Source organism: Cebus imitator, unplaced genomic scaffold (genome assembly GCF_001604975.1).
Source record: "Cebus imitator isolate Cc_AM_T3 unplaced genomic scaffold, Cebus_imitator-1.0 Scaffold4, whole genome shotgun sequence".
NCBI classification, from domain to species: Eukaryota; Metazoa; Chordata; class Mammalia; order Primates; family Cebidae; genus Cebus; species Cebus imitator.
Genome location: NW_016107319.1, coordinates 5283531 through 5308270, shown reverse-complemented (window position 1 = coordinate 5308270; position 24740 = coordinate 5283531). Strand labels below are relative to the sequence as shown.

The 24740-nt window shown below is 42.2% G+C and overlaps 1 protein-coding gene across 1 annotated transcript in view; it reads left to right on the top strand.

Annotated features, from left to right (window-relative positions):
* LOC108308338 (mastermind-like protein 3) overlaps nucleotides 1–24740 on the top strand; it is a gene marked incomplete at its 3' end in the record, with an annotated part of 287543 nt that overhangs the window by 260103 nt on the left and 2700 nt on the right. Inside the window, exon 2 of the mRNA XM_017534118.2 lies at nucleotides 15504–17093. Within this exon, the coding sequence (XP_017389607.2) occupies nucleotides 15504–17093 (1590 nt within the window). The remainder of the gene's footprint in view (nucleotides 1–15503; nucleotides 17094–24740) is intronic.

Below are 24740 nucleotides of genomic sequence, written 5' to 3'. Positions count from 1 at the left end.
GAATTTGGGAGACGAACACTTCTGACAACATATACATGCTGGACACAGTGGTACGCGCCCGTAGTCTCAGCTACTCAGGAAGCTGAGGCAGGAGGATCGTTTGAGCCCAGGAGTTTGAGGTCAACCTGGGCAACATAGTGAGACTCCCATCTCAACATAAGTAAATACGTTAATAAAAATAAAAGTATACATATTGTTAAACTCCGGACCAAGTAACAATTGTTGAACTACTTGCCTGAAGACCAAGGCTGAGTTGTACTGATATGCATGTTAAGGATGGCATTGTCCATTTGCTTAACCAGCCATGCAGGAATGATGCTGGATCCTGTAATGGGCTGAGTTGTGTCCTCTCAGATTCATTTGTTGAAGTCCTACTCCCCAGTTTCTCAAAATGTGACAGTATTTAGAGATAGGGCCACTTTAAGTTAAAATGAGGACATGAGGGTAGGCCCTACGTGAAGATGACTACTGTCTGTATACAAAGAGGAAATCTGGTCCACAGGAAGACACCAGGAATGAGTGCTCACGGAGGGAAGCCCATGCAAGGACACAGTGAGAAGGTGGCTATCTGTAAGCCAAGAAGAGAGGCATAGGAGAAACCAACCCTGCAGACACCTTGATCTTGGAGTTCCAGCCTCTAGAACTGTAAGAAAATTAATATATGTTGTTTGAGCCACCCAGTCTGTGGTATTTTGTTATGGCAGCCCTAGAAAACTAATACAGATCACTTCAAATATTTCACCTTTCGTAACCAGCTATAACTGATTTTTATCATTACGAAATCAGAAGCTAGCATCAGAAGTGGCCATTTTCCTCCAATGTCTCCTGAAACCTTCTGGATAAAGTCCAAGCTTCTTTCCGTAGCACACAAGGTCTTCATACTCTGTACCGCTCTTTCTGCTACAGGCTTGTTTCTCCACACTTCCGCCCTACACTCTGGCTCAAGCCAGACGCAACCATGGTCATGCACTACGTAACGGCATTGCAGTCGAGGACGGGCCACATATATGATGGTGATCCCACAAGATTGTAACTCCACATTTTTCATATTTTTACTGGACCTTTTCTGTGTTTAGATATGTTTAGATACACAACCAGTTACCACTGTATTACATTTGCCTGCAGTATTCAGTACAGTAACATGCTGTACAGGTTTGTAGCCTAGTAGCAATAGACCTCAGGTGTGTAGTAGGCTATTAGGTTTGTGTGAGTACATTCTATGTATAATGTTCACACAATGACAAAATCACTTAACACATTTCTTTTTTTTTTTTTTTTTAAGAAGNTTTTTTAAGAAGGAGTTTTGCTCTTGTTGCCCAGGCTGGAGTGCAATGGAGCAATCTCAGCTCACCACAACCTCCACCTCCCAGGTTCAAGCGATTCTCCTACTTCAGCCTCCTGAGTAGCTAGGATTGCAGACATGTGCCAACAAGTCATGGTGCATGCCTGTAATCCCAGCTAATCAGGAGGCTGTGAACAAGTAAATTTCTGTATAAATTACCCAGTCTCAGGTATTTTGTTATGGCAGCAAAAACAGACTAAGATGGCATCTCCCCTTGACTGGTAGATGGTCATCTTCTTATAAGAAGATCACTCGATTGGTGCCTACTATAATGACCTCATTTTAACTTTAACTAGTTTTTATTTTTTTTATTTTTTTTTATTTTTAGTAGAGATGGGGTTTCTCCATGTTGGTCAGGCTGGTCTTGAACTCCCAACCTCAGGTGATTTCACCCGCCTCGACATCCCAAAGTGCTGGGATTACCGGCATGAGCCACCGCGCCTGGCCAACAACACATTTCTTAGAATAAATCTTTGTTGTTAAGCAAGTTTTCACGTAAAAGCATAATTCCTTCTCCTCTGGCCCAAGACTGTAGTCTCTCTGCCTGGGCTGTCTTCACCTCACTATGAACGCTTAAGTTTTTGGGTTGCGTATCAGCCCCAGCAGGAAGCCTTACTTCATCCGGACTGAGTGACATGTGGCTCTTTGTGCTCCCACAGCGTGGTCATCTATGCCCACTGCAGACTACACTGTCTTTGCCCATCTGCATATCTTTCCTCTCCATTCTGAAGGAAAGAGATTGGCTTTTGTTCACTAGTGTGTCCCTATGGACTGATACGGAACCCAGCACCTGGTAGACGTTCAGTTAGTTAAATCTAAGCATGAGCAAATTTGTGCAAAATGTTCATTTAAAATATCTATTGAGAGCCAAATTCACCTAAGACACTGAGAGGACAGAGACACGTTCAAACCAAATTATCAGTTTTGTTAGTTTGCTAGGGTTGCTAGTACCACACACTGGGTGGCTTCAACAACAGCAATTTATACCCTCACAGGGAGGCTGGAAGTCCAAAGTCCAGGTGATGGGAGGGTTTCTTCTGAGGCTTTGCAATGGTCTGAATGTTTGTCCTCCAGAAGTCATGTGTTGAAACTTAATCCCTGCTGTGATAGTAAGAGGGTGGGAAGTGATGAAGTCATGAGGACATCACCCCCTGAATGGATTACTGCCTTCCAGAAGGGCTGGAAGGAACTTGCTTAGGCCTTTCTCTTTGCTCTTCTGTGTTTTCACCATGGAAGGACACAGTGTTCCCTTTTGCCGTTCTGTCCCTTCTGCCATGTGAGGATACCTAGATGGTGCCATCTAATGAGGAATGGACCTTCACCGACACTGACACTGTGAGTGCTGTGATCTTGGACTTTCCAGCCTCCAGAAATGTGAATTTATATAGTAAATTTCTATATAAATTATCCAGTCTCAGGTATTTTGTTATGGAACACAAAAAGACTAAGATGGGCATCTCCTTGACCATCTCCTTTGGCTGGTAGATGGTCATCTTCTTATAAGAACACCACTCATATTGGATTGGCACCTACTCTAATGAACTCATTTTAACTTAACCTCTGTAAAGGCTCTGTCTCTAAATATAGTCACGTTCTGAGATACTGGGAGTTAGGACTTAAACGTATGAAGTGGACACACAATTCATTTCTCTGATCATTAGTCACGAGCACTGGCTTCAGAGGTATTTACCACCTTTGTGTATCCCTAGACTGGATGTAGATTGCCACATTGCTGCACTTCTCCAGAAAGTTATTGGCCATAAAGATTCTGTAATAAGGGTTCATTTTTGTCAAGAAAGGGGCATTTTGGAGTTTGTTGTCTTCAGAGGTTGGAATAGGCTATTATACTGGGAATTCTACAGCCCCAAGAATAAAGCCCTGGAGGACTAACATTATGAAATTACTGCAGAATTCATGACTGAGGCTGGACACAGTGGTTTATACCTCTGATCTCAGCACTCTGGGAGGCTTAGGTGGGAGGATCACCTGAGCCCAGGCCTGGGTAACAGAACAAGACCCCCTTCCTAAAAACAACATTTTTAAAAATAATTTATTGTGAACATTACTGTCTTCACTGGAAATTCCTATTCTGAATGGCCAGTACCTGGTTAACCCAGGAAATTCAGTGGTCACGTGTCCACTTCCTACCCAGGAGATGAAAACGTTGGATCCGAAGGTTTTCTTCACTGCTCACTGGACTTTCAGGACTGGAAGAAGTCTGTGGATCACAGTGAAGCCTTGTCTTTTAGCTTCAGATTGGACACAGAGGTTTCAGGCTTCCACCTCTTAAAGGGGTAATAAAGAGTCCACCCGGGCTCAGCCTTGGTCACTGCCTGTACATAATTGAAATCGCTGCCCACAGAAGTCAGTGAGGTTGTGGTGAAGAGACTGTGTAAATGACTCTGACTGTTGCTATAACAACAGTACCTTGGTCTAATTTCTTTTGAAAAATGAATTTCAGCTGGTGGGATGAAGCCAAGCGGCTTCGCCCCTCAGATGAAAGCCCTGCCGCCAGGCCCGGGAGCGCTGCTGTTTAGGGATGGAATGTGTGGTGTGTACCTCGCCTGGTTGAAAATTTTCAGAGCAGGTCAAATGACTTCCATGTTTGCCTGTATGTGAGAACATGCCTGTCTGTCTGTGGGTACCTTCACCCACAGGGGATTCATCCTGGAAAGAAAAATTCTCTACTCCTGCCTTGGCTTCTGTTTATTAACAAAGTTAGTTAAAAGACATGCAAATAATGACAGTTCCCTAGTTGGTCAATGATGGCAAGTCCTTAAGCCCCTTCAGGTTTGGAGTAAAAATCTGTTGTGAAATGGAGAATGGAGGCCTGGGAGTCAGATGCTGTCTAGAAATAAGAATTATGTCCTGTGTGCTCACTCACTGAGATGTGTGTGTGTGGGGGGGTGGGGAGCTCTGGGGAAGGAGAGAGGGAGAGAATGAGAGAGAAATTGGAAGTGTATGTGTGTGTTTGTGTTTTCCAGGGGAAGGAGAGAGGGAATGAGAGAGAGAAATTGCGTGTGTGTGTGTGTGTGTGTGTGTGTGTGTAGTCCAAAAGAAGGAGAGAGGGAGAGAATGAGAGAGAGAAACTGGAAGAGTGTGTGTGTGTGTGTGTGTGTCTGTCTGTCTGTCTGTCTGTCTGTGTTTTCCAGGGGAAGGAGAGAGGGAATGAGAGAGAGAAATTGTGTGTGTGTGTGTGTGTGTGTGTGTGTTCCAAAAGAAAGAGAGAGGGAGAGAATGAGAGCGAGAAATTGGAAATTCCCTTCCAGGAGGTAGCTCTTAGCTGCCTGGGAGAACTGTTTTATACAAACTGCAACTCACAAGGAAGGAAGAGCAATGTCTGGCCTCTTTGCAGAGTAAGAGATCTTATTTCAATACTTTTGTTTTCCAAAGGGAGATAAACCATGTGCCGGGATTTCATTCAAAAGCAGTGTCAGGTCTGGGCACTCTGGCTGTTTGCATCTGCTAAGCTGCTGCACAACTTCAGTGGCATTGAGGAAAACAGTCCTTTGGAAGGGCTGAAAACAAAAATGAGAATTTCTTATTGAAAAGAAAGGACATTTTAAGTAAACAATGAAATAAAAAGATTGTTGAATCCTCCCCAAGGGAGAGAAAAGTACTCAGCCTCCCTGAAATATGGCTCCTTCCCGCCTCCCTCCTCCCAGAAAATAAACAAATCGAAACCTCACGCTTAGTTCTAACATGCCTATTCTTTGGTCTGCGTTGTTGGTGTAAGTCTCCAGCTGTGCTTGATGCAGATAAGATCTGATCTTTTCATTTGCCATCATCCTCCCTCATGGGGAGGAAAGCCTTCCCTTCTTCCTCAGCAGCCTCCTTTACCAGCATTTCTTTACAGCTCTAAATAAAATCCCATTAGGAATTTCAGATTGTGGGCAAGGTCATGTATACAAGCATGTTTGAATAGAAAATGTATTCATGACTTCTAGGAGGAGATTATCAGGAGATATTCCTAAGGATATTGTTTCTTGTCCTTAGAAATAAGTGTAATGCAATATGTGTTTGTATTTATGTATGTGAAACAACAGGGCAGTACAGGGTTCAGACCGTGGAATTCTGAGGGCAACTACCAGTCTCAGTGGAGCTTTTCCTGCACAAGGCTAGCGAGTGAAGGAAGCTACCGCTGGGATGCACACATTTGCTCTCTTCTGAAGTTTTCAGGGCTGCAGCTATCACCTCTTCTCAAACACATGCTAAATTTACAGAGTGACATCTTTCCTTGTAGAGGAAGCACAAGGCTTTTCTGTGAATCAGCCAGATCTGACTGAAAGACATGAACACATCCCCTTCAGAGCATCATGACACAGGTGTCTAAAACGTTTTCTCAGAATTTCTAAGCAGGTTTGCTACAGTTTGATTGGGACAGAAGACATGAGATGCAAAATAGCAAAGTAGGTGAGAACATAGATTTGAGAGGCAGGCACAACTGAGTAGGGCTATGCTGTGTGCCTTAGGACAAATTACTTGTCCTCTCTGAACCCATTCCTGTCCATTAGGTTATTGTGAGGATTAATCGAGGTAAGATGTGTAAAGCACTTAGCTCAATGCCTGGCACATGGTTAGCTCTCCGTCAATTAGAATATTGTTTGACAATAATATACGGAAACATTAGTAAGCAGCAAGTCAACTTCTCTGATAAAAACTTAGACGTTTAGAGCCTTCTACTGAAAACTATGTGAGAAGATGTGAAAATCATATGACCTTAGCATTTGCAAAGATAACAGTCTTGTTTTGAATGAATAGTTGATAATTTTGTTAACACCAGTTTAAAGTGCATGTATAGAGTTTGTGAAAAACTTTATAACTTCAGATGCAAAGAGTACACAGGATTCATGTGACTTGTGATGAAAATATAATTTATTCATTCCATTGGGATAAAGCCAGGAGCCTGTACAAACATTTATGTATTTGCAAATTCGGAGATTTGAGGGGATCTTGGAACTTAAATATGGAAGGATTTGTCTGCTACTACTCCTGATGTTTTACGATCCATTTCCAATATGTTGTTGTGCATTCAGCTGGTACTTATTACATGTTTAAGCATAATTAAAGGATAAAAAAAATACCTAAAAATTCAGCCAGACCCCCAAAAAAGATTTAAAGAATAACCAAATAAGGATATTGTTTTAGCACTTACAGCTGGAATTGGGTGAGGATTCATGTTCCAAACATTGAAAAGAGGCACCATCAGCCTTGTGTACTTCCAAGACATCTTGGGAATAGAGTTTTAAATGTGACCCATGGCAGAAAGAAAGATCATGGTCATTTCTAAAAATAACCTCCAAGTACCTCAAAATGTTTTGAGTGGTTCTCTCCCCCTGGGCTGGGGGTTCTGCAGTGCCCCCATAGTCCTCTGGGGCTCTTCAGCTGTTATTTCAGATGCCTGCTAAGGCAGGGAGGCCCCTTTAAAGAGGATCCTTTTCATCCTGGAGGATTTCAGAAAGGAGATTTTTAACTGCTTACGGCTGGCATCCCCTCTAGAGATCCAGCATTTCCCACTGGCCAGGTGCAGGGAAGCCACATTCTGGGATGGTCGAAAATAGAAGTTTTGAACACTTGGCTCTTACGGCAATATTATATGTAATATAAACAGATTCTATACATAATTTTAAAATTCATATTCAAATTCATTTACTCAATAGAGGGTGAAGTTGTTTTCTCTTTAAAGTCATGTTAGGAGTGTATAAGGTTGCCAAGGGAGGCTTCGGGAGTTGTAGTAAGATTTTTCTTTTTCTTTTCCTTTTCCTGTTACTCTGCCCTGCACATATGTCAACGCATGTGTGGCATGTGGTCACTTTCTGGCACGGGATTTGCTCTGGGGAGCGAGTTGAGCCTTTGGCATCTGGCATAGAGCCCAGCACACAGACACAGAGCACCCCTCAGTTCACTGAATGAAAGTAAAGGGAAGTATATAATGTGGAGGAGGAAATGGTCAAGGATATTACTGAGCTCAGAGAAACCCAAAATGTTTTAAAAATACACATTTTTTATGAAAAGTGTTCTAGAAATCCAGCAAGCTTCTGCAGCATTGAGAATCCCCTGAGGCTTGCAAAAGCCCCATCAAGAGTGCTATTTCTCAGTTCTGTTTATGAGAACCCTAGAGCATCACCAAGCAACTCAGGAACATTTTGGAGTGAGATTGGGTTTAAAAAAGTCACACCACCAACCTCACAGTGTCAGAGTACAACAGAATTAATAATCCAGAACAGGATTTCTAAAAGCCGGGGAATCCTAGACCAGCTGCCCCAGAAGAATCAGGTCTTTATTCAGTTTCTTTAGATACCTGTGCCCTCATCTTGCGCCCCAATCTGGGCCCCGTTGTGGGCTACTTAATCAGAAACTATGGAGGTGGGACCAAGAAATCTGCATTTTTAACAGCTTCTCAGGTCACATTAAAGTTAGAAAATTACTGAAGAAAATCAAACCTCTAAATAAATCTCAAGAGCCTTTCTAAGGTCACTTAAATCTAGAAGACAGTTCTGGAAGTGTTTTGTACACTATTTATATTCTACTAATTAAAATATCTAACACATGAGTATTCTGGGTCATTCATTAAATAAGCAAGTCAAATTCATCCATGTGTTCATAGGCTTATTATCTGCTGGTAGAATGGAAAGAGAATAAGCATGTGAAAATTGATTCTAGCGAATCATTTTCTAGTTTGACCAGAACAGATCAAAATGACCAAAATGTTCTCTTTGAGCCTCTAAATTAGTTATAGCATCTGCAAGCTAAGACTCTCTCTCATCTTCAAGCCTTGGGAAAGAGTTGTGTCTCTACCAGCTGGTCAAGGGAGCTCACTCACACTTTTGGTTAAAGAGGGTGTTATAGTGGGTGAGAACGACTTGAAGCCTTTGTATGGACATTTAAAACTCAAGTCTGAAAATATGCAGCATTTGGGGTTCACATAATGTGAAAACATGTGACCATGGTAATGTCACTTAAAGTCTCTGGATTTCAGTTTCCATTCTTTTCCACAGATCACTTCATACATTCTCTAGCAGTTCTCATCAGGAATTCCCTGGACCCTTAGAGTCCTCAAAAATATTAAGAAGGAGATGGTCCATTTTCAGTATCTTAAACTAACCAAAAGAAAGAGCATGTTTATTCTGAGTACACTGTACAGTCCAACATTTTCAAGAGCCTGCTTTGGGGATCAATTACATCAACTCATTGTGGTTATTTGAGAGCTCTTTTTAGCATTCATTTGTTCATCCATGAAGGAAAATAGTTATAGTGTGATATGAATTAGAATGTCCTGGGAGCACATGGAGGGTCTCTTAACCAACATCAGAAGTTGTAGGTAATGGCTGTCAAGAGAACTGCAGAGTAGGTAATGTCTAAACTGAATTGTGAAGGACACATAGAATTGGTCAGGTGAAGAAGCTGGGTAAGTGTAAAATATGCAAAGGCTCAGAAAGAGAGAAAACAAACGTAGTGTGTCCTGGGAACTGCAAATAATTAAGTATAGCTGAAAGTTTGGAGTTGAGTGGGGCTGCGGGGTAAGTGGGGGAAGATTAGAAGTAATGGCTAAGCCTGGAGAGTTTAGTGGGATCAGGATCCAGGTGTGCCGGACCTGAATGATGCTGAAGATGGTGGACAGCTTTAGAAAAGCTTAAAGTGAAGAACGGGCATGGTCAGATTCACAATGTGTACAGAAAACCACAGCCACGATGCAGAGAATGGGTTGGAGGTGGAAATACTGAGGCTGATCAGGAGCTGCTGCAGAAATTCATGAGAGAAATGTTGAGACTCCGAATGAGGTAGTGGCATTGGGGGCAAAAGATGAGACTAAAATTCATAGAATGGATAGTTCTTGAGGTTTAATTGGGTATGAGTGGTGGGGAGAGGCTGAATCAAGGAAGATCCCTGAAAGCATGATCTGAGAGAGTGTATCACAGTTGGCATCAGAAGCCCATGCCATTGATGAGGGCATGACTGTGCTTCGTCCAGTCCTGGATGAGGGAGCGGTGTGGCTTATGGAGGAATCAGACCTGAGTTTGAATTTGAATCTTGGGTTCAGCCATCTTCTGCCCAGCCCCGAGTTCTGTAATTTCAGACAGGCTACTTAACCCACGATGCCTCTGCAAGATGTTTGTAATAAAACCGACCTTTTAGAATCACTGGGAGCAGGAAAGAAGAAATATGATGGATTACTGGTTGGACATTAGAGATCGGTTATCCTCATTATTAATAGTAGCATCACTAGCTTTATTGCCAAGGTCTCTGATCCTGCCCAACTGCATGCAAAAATCAGGGACAGGGCAATAAGAGTTTCTTTGACTTGCTGGCACTGCTAAATGTCTAATGGAATAAAAGACCTCTTTGTTATGGACACTCTGGCCCATGGAACACCTCAAGAATCTGCTAGGAATGGGGGCCCCTATGTCAGCAGAGGCCTGGTAACCTTAGCCATGCTCCTCCTTGCTGTGGGTATCCTGCACCCTCACCCACCACATCTCCTCCAAAACACTGCCCCTTTTCCTGTAGAACCATCTGGCCAGCACATGGGCTACCGCACAGGTTTGCGGTGAAGATAAAACACGATTCTGTGTGAAAGTTCTTTGTAATTCCAAAGGCACAGTTATTCTTATTACTACTGGTTTGGACATAATGCACAAACATCCCACTCCCCATTCTGTCTCTCTGTCTGTCAGTTTCACTGTCCCTCTTTCTCTCTCTCTCTCTCTCTCACCACACACACACACACACACACACACACACACACACACACACGTTTCACAGAAACACAAGCCATCAAGCCGCACTGTAAATGAGGGACTTGCACTGGAGCCATTAGGAAGAGGAATTGTTTCCTTCAGAGTCACTGACACATGATAGCAGCCCATATTGTCATAGGCATTGGATGAACAGCATATTTCAGCTCCTGGCACCACAGCTTCACTTAATGGGAGAAAACATTTATATGTAATAATAGTAATACAAGAGCAAGGAGGCTGATGCTCAGGAAGGAGTTTCTGTGATTCTTCCACAAGGGCGCAGTCATACTAAAAGGCTTCGGACTTTTGCCAGGCAGAAGGGCAAGGGACTTCCTAAGATAAAGCTATTTGGGATGAGACTCTGCCCTAAGTCCTGGGGAGAGGGTCATGAGGACATTTCCCTGTGTGCAGCCAGCCATTCCCATGTTCTCTGAGCAGAGAACTTGTGAATTAGCCTTCTTAGCCACATAGCTGGTTCTGTGTCTCCCTCCCCATTTCCCTCTGTCTCCCATGAGGAACATAAAGAGAATTAGACTCCCAGACCACCTTTCCACATAACAAAGGATGATGAGGCAGACAGAAGGGATGCTAAGATTGCTCTGCTATTTTGGACTTAACAAAACATATATCATAGCACAGCATCTTCAATCGTGTCTTTCTTATATTCCAAAATGCAGATACATGAAACATATAAATCAAGATTTGGGTTAAAGGAGCATGTGGTGGAGAACTTTAGGTCCTGGAGAAAAGGAAACACTCAGAGGCTCCAATCAGGTGGCATGCTGAAAATGCATTTGATTCAAACCTCAGCGATCTAGCCTCTGCTGTTCTGCAATCTAGGACATGCATGCATTAGCACTTGGACTTGGGCTTGAATTGCAAATCTGATTTTGTTGTTCATATTAAAAAAGCTACACCAGATGCTTGGGAAACATTAGGGTTTTGCTGGCTAGAGAACAGAAATATTCTACCTATTTGTGTTTTGAAGATCCAGGAAGCATTCCTTCTCAGTGGCAGTTGTAACTATTTGTATCACTGAATTTTGAAAATGGTAAAGCTAAGCCTTAGTGGGTGTTTACTGGGTATCAGGTGTGAGGCTAAGTGCTTTCATGATTTCATTTAACCTCTGACTCATGGTAACTCTATGAGCTCCGTATTATTGACCCACTTCGCAGATAAGGACACCAAGGCTTAGGAGAGGCTACATAAGTTTTCCAGGATTCATTTATTCAACATGTATTTATTGTCTACTCTGAACTACTGGAAACCCAGTAGTAAACAAAATGGAAGAATCCCTGCCTTCATGTAACTTATATTCTAATGAAAGGTATCATAGCCAACATTTCTGAAGTACCGGACAACACTGATATGTATTCGCTCTTAGGTAGGGATCTTGGATTTGAACTCAAGCATTCTAACTCCAGAGCCAGTGCTCCTGTCTCTCGAATTCTCACTGTGCTGCCTCACCCAGCTGCCCGCTTGGCCAGTAAGAGGTGAAACTTGGGGTCCCAGCCAGACTTGCCTGGCTCTATGGTCTTGACCATCACCATTTTACAGAGAAACAAACAGAGCAGCTTCATTTACTTCTCTGTCCTGCTCCATTCATTACATGACCTGGAACAGAGTCATGGACTTGGACGTTCTAAAATCGAGTCAGTTCATTGTTAAGACAAATCTTTATGCTTTGAAGGTTAACATCACTCCAGGAGATACCAAAAGCCCCAAGCCTTGTTTCCTTTAGGCCCTGACGCTGTGATATTTGACCATTCTAAGTTTGGAGTTATGTTCAAGTATCTTCCGTACTTCTGATCGAAACCATGGTTTCTTGCTTTGTCCAATAAATAATATCATTTTCTAGCAGTCTCTGTGTAATATGATGAGTCGAGCCAGTATTTTTTTTTTAGTCAAATTCCAGTGCATCTCAGTTAGGAAGAGCCTTGTGTTCAGCAGTTCGAGGGCGTCCACCCAATGACTATGGGCTGTGTTTGATGTTGCGATTAAAAATACAAGATTTGGGAACAAGGGTTAGACTGGATTTTTTCTCAAAGACCCTTTCTACTCTGTTTACTTTTCAAATATAATCATCTACTTAAGAAAGTAGCACCTAGCAGTAAAAAGACATTTCTTGAAATTTAGCACATCTCCACCGTGGTTTTGTTATCCTTGGGGCTCTCTGGAGCCTGGCAGTTTCACATGTGAGTGTTCAGATGTCCGGGGCAGAGGGAATCCTGCTCCTCTTTTGCATTGGTTCTGTAATACACAGCACCTTGCCAAGAATAAGAGAGTACCTGAGTGGAAAGACCACTGTGCCTTCTCTCTCCTACCCTGTCATTCTGCCTTCTGCCTGTAACTGTGTAAAGTTACTGAAACCCCTTTTAACCCAGCCCAGTCGCCGCTCTGTCACTCAGCAAGCATCTCCCCAGTAGCTACTCTAGGCCAAGTTCTTCCACCACAGCCCCGTGCACTGGCCCTTTCTGGGAGAAAGGAAAGCAGCAGACAGATGAGTTAGGTTTGTAATTGATAAGTCCATAGAGTTAGCAAGGCTTTTCTTCACTGGACTTTTAAAATGAGTCCAGTTAAGTGGATAATACTCTAGGATAAGAGATCTGTCATTCCCATGAACAGGAATGTAGGCAGGCATTCCTATGGTCAATGGGGCAGCCTCCTGCTTAGATTCAAACTCTTCTTTTAGCTCCTACGAATTAGACAAGAGGATGTTCATTCAGTTTGCAGTTGTTTATTAACCACTGCTATGAACGTGATGACTGGGTGCAGCCCTGTGGATACACAGTAAGCACGTCAGCCACAGTTCCAACCTTCTTGGAGCTCACCACACAGACACTTAAGCAACTGCCCCAAAGTATGATAAAGAATCCCTGCCTTCATGTAACTTATATTCTAATGAAAAGTAACATAGCCATCAATTTCTTGATTGTGGTATGCTAGTGAAGTACAGACTGCCTGGAAAGACCTATTTCAGGACATCCAACCTAGTGTAGTCGGTCAAGGAAGGCACCTAACGTCGCTGGGGTGGGAAGGTATAAGAGAAGACTTCCTAGAGTAAGTGAAATCTAAGATCTGACCTGAAAAAAACAGCAGCTATTAACCAGGGGAAGAAAAGAGGGAGGGGGAGGATGTTCCAGGAAAACAAAACAACATGGACAAGGCCCTGGAGGCGGGAGGAGAATCAGCACCTTAAAGGGGAAAGAATTCTAGGCTCTGAAGAGAAACCAGAATATCAGCACCTTTAAGGAACTGAAACAGTTTCAAGGGAGTTGATGGAAAATGTACAGTAAGGGAGAAGAGGGGAGGAGATGCTGAATAGAGAGGCAAAAAGGTGAGCCTGGAAAGATGAGCAGGAGGCAGGTGGTTTTGGCAACAGTCAGTTTGGACTTTAACCTAAAGACAGTGGAAGTCATTACAGAGTTATAGACAAGAAAGGCACTCTATCTTTTGGAAAAGGTGGCATTATAAAGAGTAGATTAAGGGAGCACAAAACAGTGAATACAAACATAGACAAGGGCCAAGCATGGTGGCTCACACCTGTAATCCCAGCACTTTAGGAGGCCGAGGCGGGCAGATCACGAGGTCGAGAGATCAAGACCATCCTGACCAACATGGTGAAACTCCGTCTCTACTAAACATACAAACATTAGCTGGGCATAGTGGCGCATGCCTGTAGTCCCAGCTACTCAGGAGGCTGAGGCAGGAAGATCACTTGAACCTGGGAGGCAGAGGTTGCAGTGGCTGAGATTGCACCACTGCACTCCAGCCTGGCAAAAGAGCAAGACTCTGTCTCAAAAAAAAAAAACCCAAAAACAACAACAACAATAAAAAACCCCAACATAGACAAAAGAGCAAATGAATGGAGGCAAAGCATAAACGACCAGTTAGAAGATGGCTGCAACAATCTAGTAAGACATAGTGGTATCCTAGCCAAGGATAGTAACAGGAACAGTGGAAGGAGGTGAGGGGGCACATTAGAGTTATATTTTGGAGGTGGAATCCACAGGACTTGGTGATTGGTGATATGAGAGGTTTCTAGAAAAATGCTCAAGTGTCTGACTTGAATAAATGGATACATACTGAGATGGGGAACACTGATGAGGATTTTGTTTGGGTAACGAAGATAATAAGCTCAGTGTTGAGACATGTTGAGGTTTGCATGTCCATGAAATATTCAGTAGAAGAACATTGAATTGAGTGGAGCTGAGCACCAAATCCAATGAGCCTGCTTCAACTATCTTCTCTAGACTGACGGCCCCAAAGCAATGTACGTAGCCCAGTTTTGTGAGCCTGGAAAGATAAGCATTTATTAGGGGTGTCAACCTAGAGAAGATAGCTGAAGTTCTTGTAATCGATGAAATTGCCTAAGCAAGAATGTAGAGTGAGCAGAAGGAGAAAAACAGCTTAAGGCAAAACACTGAAGAATCCCATCCATTAGGAAAAAGAAAGACTACATAAGTGATTGAGAAAGAGCTGGTGGAGAAAAAGGAGGAAATTGAGAAGAGTATAATGTGGAAATCAGTGGAAACGTGCTTTTAGAAAAGAGTGAGCCACTGAATCAAAAGGTCCTGAAAGGTGAGGTCACATAAGAATTTACAGGAAGTTTGTGATTGCATTAAACATTAATTTTCAATTCTATGCTATTTAGTACATGTGTTAAGTTCCATATTCTTAGAAGTTTATCATTTAGCATTTTTTTAAAATGTTGATTTAATTCCTTGATGTTCTCATTTAAGTTGCGACAAGAATTTAGGATAGTTACTAATGTCTTTCTCAAGTATGTTACATTTTGGTCCAAGTCTCATGTCTAGCATTCATGGTGGCTCACACCTGTAATCCCAGCACTTAGGAAGGCTGAGGCGGGTTGATCACTTGAGGTCAGGAGTTCGAGACCAGCCTAGCCAACATGGTAAAACCCTGTCTCTACTAAAAATACAAAAATTAGCCAGGCATGGTGGCATGTGTCTGTAATCCTAGCTACTCTGGAGGCTAAGGCAGGAGAATTGCTTGAACCTGGGAAGCAGAGGTCGCAGTGAGCCAAAATAGCACCACTGCACTCTAGCCTGGGCAACAGAGCAAGACTCCATCTCAAAAACAAAAAAAGAAAGAAAATAGTAACAGATTTTTCTTCCCTGTTGACAGGAGTATTGCCTTTAAGCATCCATTTTCTTCTGTTTCCCACCCTTCAATCTTTTGTTTTCTCTTAGCCCTGTGAGTTCTGCTTTTAGATAAAACCTTTTCCCAGAGACTTTGAACTGCAGTGTTAGTGTTGCCTGATTTCGAAATTGTAAGTATGACTTCTTTCCTGTGTGTCGTAAACCGCTTAAAAGTTAGTTCATAGCAATGCACATCACAATCCTTAAAGAGTAAAATATGACTTGGAGATTTAGTCATCCTCTTTCCTGTTTCTTTTCCAGCTACAAGAGACTGTGAAAAGGAAGTTGGAAGGAGCTCGATCACCACTTAATGGAGACCAGCAGAATGGTGCTTGTGATGGGAATTTTTCTCCAACTAGCAAACGAATTCGAAAGGACATTTCTGCGGGGATGGAAGCCATCAACAATTTGCCCAATAACATGCCACTGCCTTCAGCTTCTCCTCTTCACCAACTTGACCTGAAGCCTTCTTTGCCCTTGCAGAACAGTGGAACTCACACTCCTGGGCTTCTAGAAGATCTAAGTAAGAATGGGAGGCTCCCTGAGATTAAACTTCCTGTCAATGGTTGCAGTGACCTGGAGGATAGCTTCACCATCTTGCAGAGCAAAGACCTCAAACAAGAACCTCTCGATGACCCTACTTGCATAGACACATCAGAAACATCTCTTTCCAATCAGAACAAGTTGTTCTCAGACATTAATCTGAATGATCAGGAGTGGCAAGAATTAATAGATGAATTGGCCAACACGGTTCCTGAGGATGACATACAGGACCTGTTCAACGAAGACTTTGAAGAGAAGAAGGAGCCGGAATTCTCGCAGCCAGCAACCGAGACCCCTCTCTCCCAGGAGAGTGCGAGCGTGAAGAGCGACCCCTCTCACTCTCCCTTCGCACATGTCTCCATGGGATCTCCCCAGGCAAGGCCTTCTTCTTCTGGTCCTCCCTTTTCTACTGTCTCCACGGCCACGAGTTTACCTTCTGTTGCCAGCACTCCCGCAGCTCCAAACCCCACCAGCTCACCAGCAAATTGTGCTGTCCAGTCCCCTCAAACTCCAAACCAAGCCCACACTCCAGGCCAAGCTCCACCTCGGCCTGGAAATGGTTATCTCCTGAATCCGGCAGCAGTGACAGTGGCCGGTTCAGCGCCAGGGCCTGTGGCTGTGCCCAACTCCGACATGTCTCCAGCAGAGCAGCTCAAACAGATGGCTGCACAGCAGCAACAAAGGGCCAAACTCATGCAACAGAAGCAGCAGCAGCAGCAGCAGCAGCAGCAGCAGCACTCAAATCAGACTTCAAATTGGTCTCCCTTAGGCCCTCCCTCTAGTCCATATGGGGCAGCTTTTACTGCAGAAAAACCAAATAGCCCAATGATGTACCCCCAAGCCTTTAACAACCAAAACCCTATAGTGCCTCCAATGGCAAACAACCTGCAGAAGACAGCAATGAATAACTACCTCCCTCAGAACCACATGACTATGATCAATCAGCAGCCAAATAACTTGGGTGCAAACTCCTTAAACAAACAGCACAATATTCTTACTTATGGCAACACTAAACCCCTGACCCATTTCAATGCAGACTTGAGTCAGAGGATGACACCACCAATGGCCAACCCCAACAAAAACCCCTTGATGCCGTACATCCAGCAGCAGCAGCAGCAGCAGCAGCAGCAGCAGCAGCAGCAGCAGCAACAGCAGCAGCAGCAGCAGCAACAGCAGCCGGCACCACCTCCACAGCTCCAGGCCCCCAGGGCACACCTGAGCGAAGACCAGAAACGCATGCTTCTCATGAAGCACAAAGGAGTGATGAATCAGCCCATGGCTTACGCTGCACTTCCATCCCACGGTCAGGTAAGTGTGAAACTGAGACACACTTCCAGCAGTTCTGGTGGTGCATTTCAGACTGTCAATGTGTGACGCTCCGCAAGCTTCCGCTGTAGTGGGGTCTGATTGCCTGCAGAAAACCTCTTTACACTTCTGTAGGCAGTGGCCAGATTTGGAGGGTTCTTTTTCCATTTCTCCTAAGAGATGGAAAAGGGTGGCATGATAAACTTTTTTGTATTTCAATGCCTAGGGATCATCAAATTTCTTTTATTCCCAACTGCAGATAAGAATTACATAAAATTCTCACTCCGAGGGAGGGAAGTTACAGAAGTCACCCCACCAAACGTGGCACTACCTCTGTGGCTTCTCTTCCAGCTCACGTAATCCTAGGCTCTGGGTGGTAGGAAGTGGGGGACATTCAGGGCTATCTACAATAGTTTTATAAGGTCCTGAGCAGCCTTCAGCTGTCTTACTGAATTATGAATAATGGGAAATTTGGCTTCTGGATGTTCAAACATAGGAGAACTTTCTGTATTTTCACAGTGAAGTGGAGGGTAGATTTTTGTAGGCCCTTATAATGTTTAAACACTTGCTGCCAGACTGGCAACAGTTAGAAGCTGGTTCAATCCCCGTACTTGGGAGTGCAATGAAACCTCTCAATTCATTCAGCTCTATTTCCGGAAAATTTGATGGTGAATATATCTTAATGCTGTATTAAAATAAAGTCTCCACTTTCCCACTGTCCTCCTTCATGGGAAGTCGGGCACTCAGTATGCATGGTAAAAAATGGGCAGCAACCAGTTGGGAAGCGAGTAGTCATTGACAAGCATTTCACTCTCTTCATCCTGACCAGTGGCAAACAGCCAAAGCTCCTTAAATGGAACACTTTTTCTACCCTGAAGGAAAGAGTGGGGAAATGTCCATTAGAGCAACTCCACCTGCCCCACATGGATGAATTCAAGAGAGATCCTCTTACTGCCAGTTTCTGTGCTGGGCCTCAGTTCTTCCCGGATGCAGACATAGGCATTTTACTTGGAGAATTTGCAGAAAAGTCTTTGCTTTAGAGGCCCTCATGTCTAAACAGGTTCTAACTAGTGCTCAGATATGTGTCCACAATTGGGTGCTTTAGAAGCACTGGGAAATAACACAGGCAGATCTTGCCTCACTTGGTTGTTTGCATCTTGTAGCTCCTGGAGTGCCCCACCCCACCCCGAAACCTCAAGCTTGATGGAGCTGCAGGGCTGGAGGTGGTGCTGGCCTGCAGAGACAGGCCTGAGCTATGTGGCTTCATTCTTGTCCTTCTCAGCCTTACAACCCTCAAACCTCACAGTGGCTTCTTGTCTGCACATGCCAGCCAGCTCTAAAGATTCTGTCTGGATAAATAAAAGTACAACTTCATTTACATCGACTGCAATCAGTAGCTGGTAGAAAAATATCATTGAAATGTGAATTTGGATGCATTGTCTTGGTTGCATTAAGCATATATACCATTGGGGAAATACAGCATTTTATACACTTCCAGAATAAGTTCTGAAGCAGGCAAAAATATAGGCAATATACATGGATGTTTGTGGTAGCCCAGGCGTGTCAGAAGGTTTATGAGATCACAAGCTGTCAGATGGTCTGTTGTTAATATAAATGTGCTATACATTCGCTATTTTTACACTAACTACAGTAAAGCATTTCCTTCAAGCCAGACCAGAGATGAATAATTAATTTTAGTTCACAGGCTCTGCAGACATGTGGGTGCAATGATGCACCCACCCTCACCTCCACTAAATGTCTTTCGAAATGTGCTAGCTTGGGACAAAGTTCCTGTCTTTGCAGGAATATGAATTTTAAGGGGACTTCTTTCAGGTCCTTATGCTTGCCTAACTATGAGTCACTGACACTGGTAGCTGCAGAGGTCATGTTTTGAAAGAACTCAGTCGGGTGAAGAAGCGAAGTGATGACTTTCTGGGTTAAATCTGTATGCTCCTCCTCTCTTCTTCCATCTCACGAGGTATTTTCAGGGTGGACGGAATATTCCTTTGTGAGGCCTTATTAGAATAATCACTTCTTAACCTCTCAAAAACTCATCAGGTAAAAGCATGCTTTTTAATGAAATATTAACTCACCACTGTTTGAAACGAGCTTTAAAATACATATATAAACATGTGAATATCTTTCTGCAAACATACCATTTATTTCATGTTTTTATCTGATTGTGAAGCAGTATTTACATAGCTTTCAGAATAGTTCATTACATTATATTTGGGTCCATTCCACAAATACTAACACGAATTACAGGTGCGGTATAAAATATAATCATACGTAGGTTTAGTTCAGTTTCGTTTTCTGCTATTGCTAGAGAAAATACTCTTTATTCTTTGTTGATCACAATGACCATGATCAACACTTCGTTTTAATGAACGATTTGAGCAGCAAAGCCTTTTACGCACATTTATTTCAAGAAAATTGTCTTCTACAGATGTTTACTTATTTGGAGCACTCGTACAAAATGCTCTCTCTCTCAGAAATGAATAGAAATGCACTCACTTCCTGGATATTTCAAAAAAGAAGGAAACAAAAATAGAAACAAAAAATATTTCAAAGTTTTGAATGTGTTTTATCTGGTAATTCCATTCCTCAAAATTTACATATTATTCTTTTTCGTCAGGTGATTGAACAAACAGTATGCTCATGGTGTTACTTATGATAGTGAAAAATTTGATCCAAAATAAGCATTTTGGAAAAATAATGTACATGACATTCATGATATTAATGAATGACTAATCATATGAAAATGCTTATAATATGAATAAAATAGATCACAAAACAGTTTATATGTTACAGTCCAAATTGTGACTTTTAATATGTATGGAAAAATACTGAATAACTAAAATATTAGGAATGATATTTCTTTCTGGGTGGAAAAATTATGAGTGATTATTGTTTTCCTCTTTATATTTAACTGAATTTTCTAAACTTTCTATCATACATGTGTATTAATTCTACCATGTGGGAAAATACTTTTTTAAGGAAGGGAAACTCCCTATTTAAAAAAAGTTTACCCTTCTCTAATTCGTTTTTTTTTTTTTTTTTAATTCTGAGTTGAATTGATTTGCCAGTTGGATTGAGGCAATGTCATTGGTGGCTATTCACTGCCATATGTTAGTTGTGAATTTCTGCTTTAGTGAGTAGTCCTAAAACCTGTCTCCTACACTCAATCTCTTTTCCAGTCTCTCTCCTCACCCCTTGACCATGTTCTAATTCCTATAAAACTTCAGCTAAATTAGTGACAATGAAAGTGTCAATAACATTTTTTACTATTATAAGTTTTTGAATCTTCTCTGAGATATGTTTTTATATTATTTCTTTATTCCCTTTACTTTTTTTTTTTTTTTTTCCTTCTAGAACTTCTATTCATCATGGACTAAACCGGATTGTCTCTAATTTTCTTCTTAACAGTTTCACTTTTAAAAAACTAATACATAACATTTACACATATTTATGGGGTACATGTGACATTATGTTACGGGCTCAGAATATGTAGTGACCAAGTCAGGGTATTTAATGATCAAGTCAGGGTATTGTATTTATTCTTTCTTTCTTTTTTTCTTTTTCTGAGACAGGGTCTGGCTTTGCCGCCCAGACCGGAGCATCGTGGCACTATCATAGCTCACTGCAGCTTTGAACACCTGGGCTCAAGCCATCCTCCCATCTCATACCCCGAACAGCTGGGACCACAGGCGTGCGCCACCATACCTGGCTAATTTTTTTTTTTTAATTTTCAGTAGAGACAAGGTCTCGCTATGTTGGCCTGGCTAGTCTCCAACTCCTGAACTCAAGCGATCTTCCTGTCTTAGCTTCCCATAGTGCTGGGATTACAGGCGTGAACCACCACAACCGCCTGAGTATTTATTATTTCTATTCAATGGGAACATTTCAAATCCTCGCTTCTAGCTATTTGAAATATATATGTTCTCCAATTTTTTAATATGTGTTTTTGTTATGAAATAGAACTACTTTGGTCACTTCTGCTGGTTTTTTTCTTCCTAATCCTATTGTTTCTTAAGGGCCGGATCTCTCTCTCTTCTCTCTTTCTCTCTTACACACACACTTTAGCTGATTATTAGCACTGTGTCGTAAACATAAGGAAGTTCAGTAAAACATTTGATGGCGATTATCAAAGTTTGGGTCCAAAATATGATTACAGTTGATTATCAGCTCCAGCGGAGAAAGCATTAGCACAAATAACACAGAGCCGCTTTTGAGATCAAATAGAAGAGCTAAAAGGCAAGTCTAGAAAGAATCCTTTGATAGGAGGTAGTTATCTTGAACCAGCAGAACAACAGTGACATTGCTGGGAAGGCAACTGCAATCCCTGTGTCTGACAAACAAAAAACAATGGAGCAACTATGAAAGAAGTAAACGAAAAGCAGACTGCTTGCTGGTCAAGGACAGTCACAGGCCAGCCTAGAGCCCAAGAATAATTCCTGTGGGGAAGAGCAGAAAGCAAATCATTTTCAAACTGTGATGTTAGTTTTTCGTAATTGCAATCTTAGGACTAGATACATCATAGATGACTCTACTACTTTATTCTTTACACGTATGTTTTCCACGTGTGGCGGTATGCATCATAATGAGTACACGTGCTCATATTTTACAGAGTGTTTTTCCATTTTATTTTACCAGAATTTGTGGAACGCTCTGTGTGGTATATTATTACAAGCTTTTAGTCATAAAATCTCCAGAGAAAGAACAGAGCTGCAATATTCATAGCCATCGTGGAAATCTCTTGGAAGATACATTTTCCTTAACTTTAAGAACCTAGAAGCCCTTTGTTCAGTTTCTTCGATATATATATATTGTTTACCTTATCCAAGTAATCCACACGCACAGTTCAGAAAGTCAAATGCTGCTGTGGGGCCTTTGATGAGAAACAGGAGTCCCCTGCTTCACGAATGCCATTCTTACTTTCTGCTTGCCAGAGGCAACCACTTCCATGCAGTACGTTGTCTTTTCATTTATCTCCATAAATTGCGTTTCTCAAGTTTTGAATTCAATTCTCTAGAAGATGGGGGGATTCAGCTACTTACACTGCCTCCTCACAAGCATACACAACCCCACTCACACTCAGTCTCTCTTTGTCTTTCTCCCATCCTCTCCGTGTTACTAGCTATATTACAAATCATGATTTTAAAAAGGTAGTCCATGTTTACATGACTAATTTTTGCATAGTGCTTCACAGTTTAGCCATGTAGTATAGTATGATTCTGTTCCTTACTTGTATAGCTTTTTGTTTTCCTTGGAATTTATGATTACCCTTTGGGACCGGGGGCAGTGTGCGGGGGTGCTTATTGTCTCTGCACCTACCTTCGATCCATGCTTAAATTTTTCTGATCCTGTAAAACATTCAATATGATCAAACTCATCAAATAATATAGTTGTTCTTTTTTTTTATTATTGCATGTTAGGTTTTGGGGGTACATGTGAAGAACATGCAAGATTGTTGCATAGGTACACACATGGCAGTGTGGTTTGCTGCCTTCCTCCCCAGTTGTTCTTATATTTGATTCCCTTTTCCCTCTCTCCCTCCCGCCTTCTTTCCTCCTCTCCCAAAGTTCTCTGCCCTGCTGCTTCTGTCCACTTCTGTCCTGCAGTTTTCTTGGTCTGCTGCTTAATGGAAGTCTTGCAATTGTCTTTCACCATCGTTCTTGGAACGTTTCACCACCCTTCTGTGTTGTGTCGTCTGTTTTCTTGATCCCACTTCTTTCTTGAATTACTCCCTCAAACTGGCAGAAGTCCTCATAGTTTCTTACAAAAGGGTAAATGGGGTAAATGGGAGATTGTTTCTATGGAAGCAATTTTTTAGAAAGTCTTTATCTTTATATTTGATTAATAGTTTACCTGATGTAGAATTATAAGGTTTTCTTTCTTTTTTTTTTTTTTTTTTTTTTTTTTTTTTTTTTTTTTTTTTTTCTGTGTTTTTAAGACAGTCTTGCTCTGTTACCCAGGCTGGAGTGCAGTGGCACACTCGGCTCACTGCCACCTCCGCCTCCTGGGTTCAAGCAATTCTCCTGCCTCAGCCTCCTTAGTAGCTGGGACTACAGGCACGCACCACCACGCCAAGCTAATTTTTGTATTTTTAGTAGAGACTGGGTTGCACCATGTTGGCCAGGATCGTCTGGATCTCTTGACCACGTGATCTGCCCGCCTTGGCCTCCCAAAGTGCTGGGATTATAGGCGTGAGCCACTGCGCCTGGCCAATGGAAGACTTTTAATTCACACTTTAAAACAATATATGCTTACAAGGAATATATACTAATATTGCACCCAGGCTGGAGTGCAGTGGCGCAATCTTGGCTTACTGCAACCTCTGCCTCCTGGGTTCAAGCAATTCTTCTGCCTCAGTCTCCTGAGTAGCTGGGACTACAGGTGCATGTCAACACACCTGGCTAATTTTTATATTTTTAGTAGAGTTGGGGTTTCACCATGTTGGTCAGGCTGGTCTTGAACACCTGACCTCACGATCTGCCCGTCTCAGCCTCCCAAAGTACTGGGATTACAGGCATGAGCCACCTCACCTGGCTTCTTTTGTATTTTTAGTAAAAACAGGTTTTACCATGTTGGCCAGGCTGGTCTCAAACACCTGACCGCAGGTGATCCACCTGCCTCCACCTCCCAAAATGCTGGGATCAGAGGCATGAGCCACTGTGCCCAGCTAGAATTATAGTTTAGAAAACACATTCAATCAGAATTTTAAAGGCATTTCTTCATGGTCCTCTGACTTTCTGACTATTAATTCCAGGGCCATTTGGATTCCTCACCCTATGTGTGTAACCTGTTTTTTCACTCTGATAACATTTTAAATCTTCTTTATCCCTGAAATTTCATAATGATACACCTTGGTGTCGCTCTTTTTCATTCACTGTATCTAGTACTATGCACTTTTTTTAAAAAAAATCTGGAATTGTGCGCCCTTAACATCTTGGATGTGTTCTTAGATTATTTCTTTGGTAATTTCTCTCTTTTTTTTTCTCCTTTTTTAACTTTTTGGAGCTTCTGTTTGTTATGTATTAAACCTCTTGTATTGTTCTGATTTCCATGTCTTTTATTTTTCACATTTTTGTCCTTTTGCTCTATGCTCTGAGATTTCCTTAACTTCATCTTCCAACCCTAATGTTAAATATTTCATTTTATTTATCAAATTTTTAATTTCCATGACTCTTTCTTGTCTCTGATTTATCGTTTTCAATCGAAGGCTATTAATTACCATTATAAAATGAAGATTTCCAGGCCAGGAGTGGTGGCTCATGCCTGTAATCCCAGAACTTTGGGAGGGAGAGGTGGGCGGATCACTTGAGTTGAGACCAGCCTGGCCAACATGACGAAACCCCATCTCTACTAAAAATACAAAAAATAGCCAAGCGTGGTTGTGTATGTCTGTAGTCACAGCCACTTGGGAGGCTGAGGCAGGAGAATCGCTTAAACCTGGGAGGGAGAGGTTGCAGTGAGCCGAGATCACACCACTGCACTGCAGACTAGGCAACAGAGTGAGACTCCTTTCAAAAAATAAATACGTAAAATTAAATTAAGCTTTCCTGTACTCCCTGCTTTGTCTCTGTTCCTCCTAAGCATATTTTTGCATATGCTTGTTTTTCTTTCTTTCATAAAAAAAGCTTTTCTTAA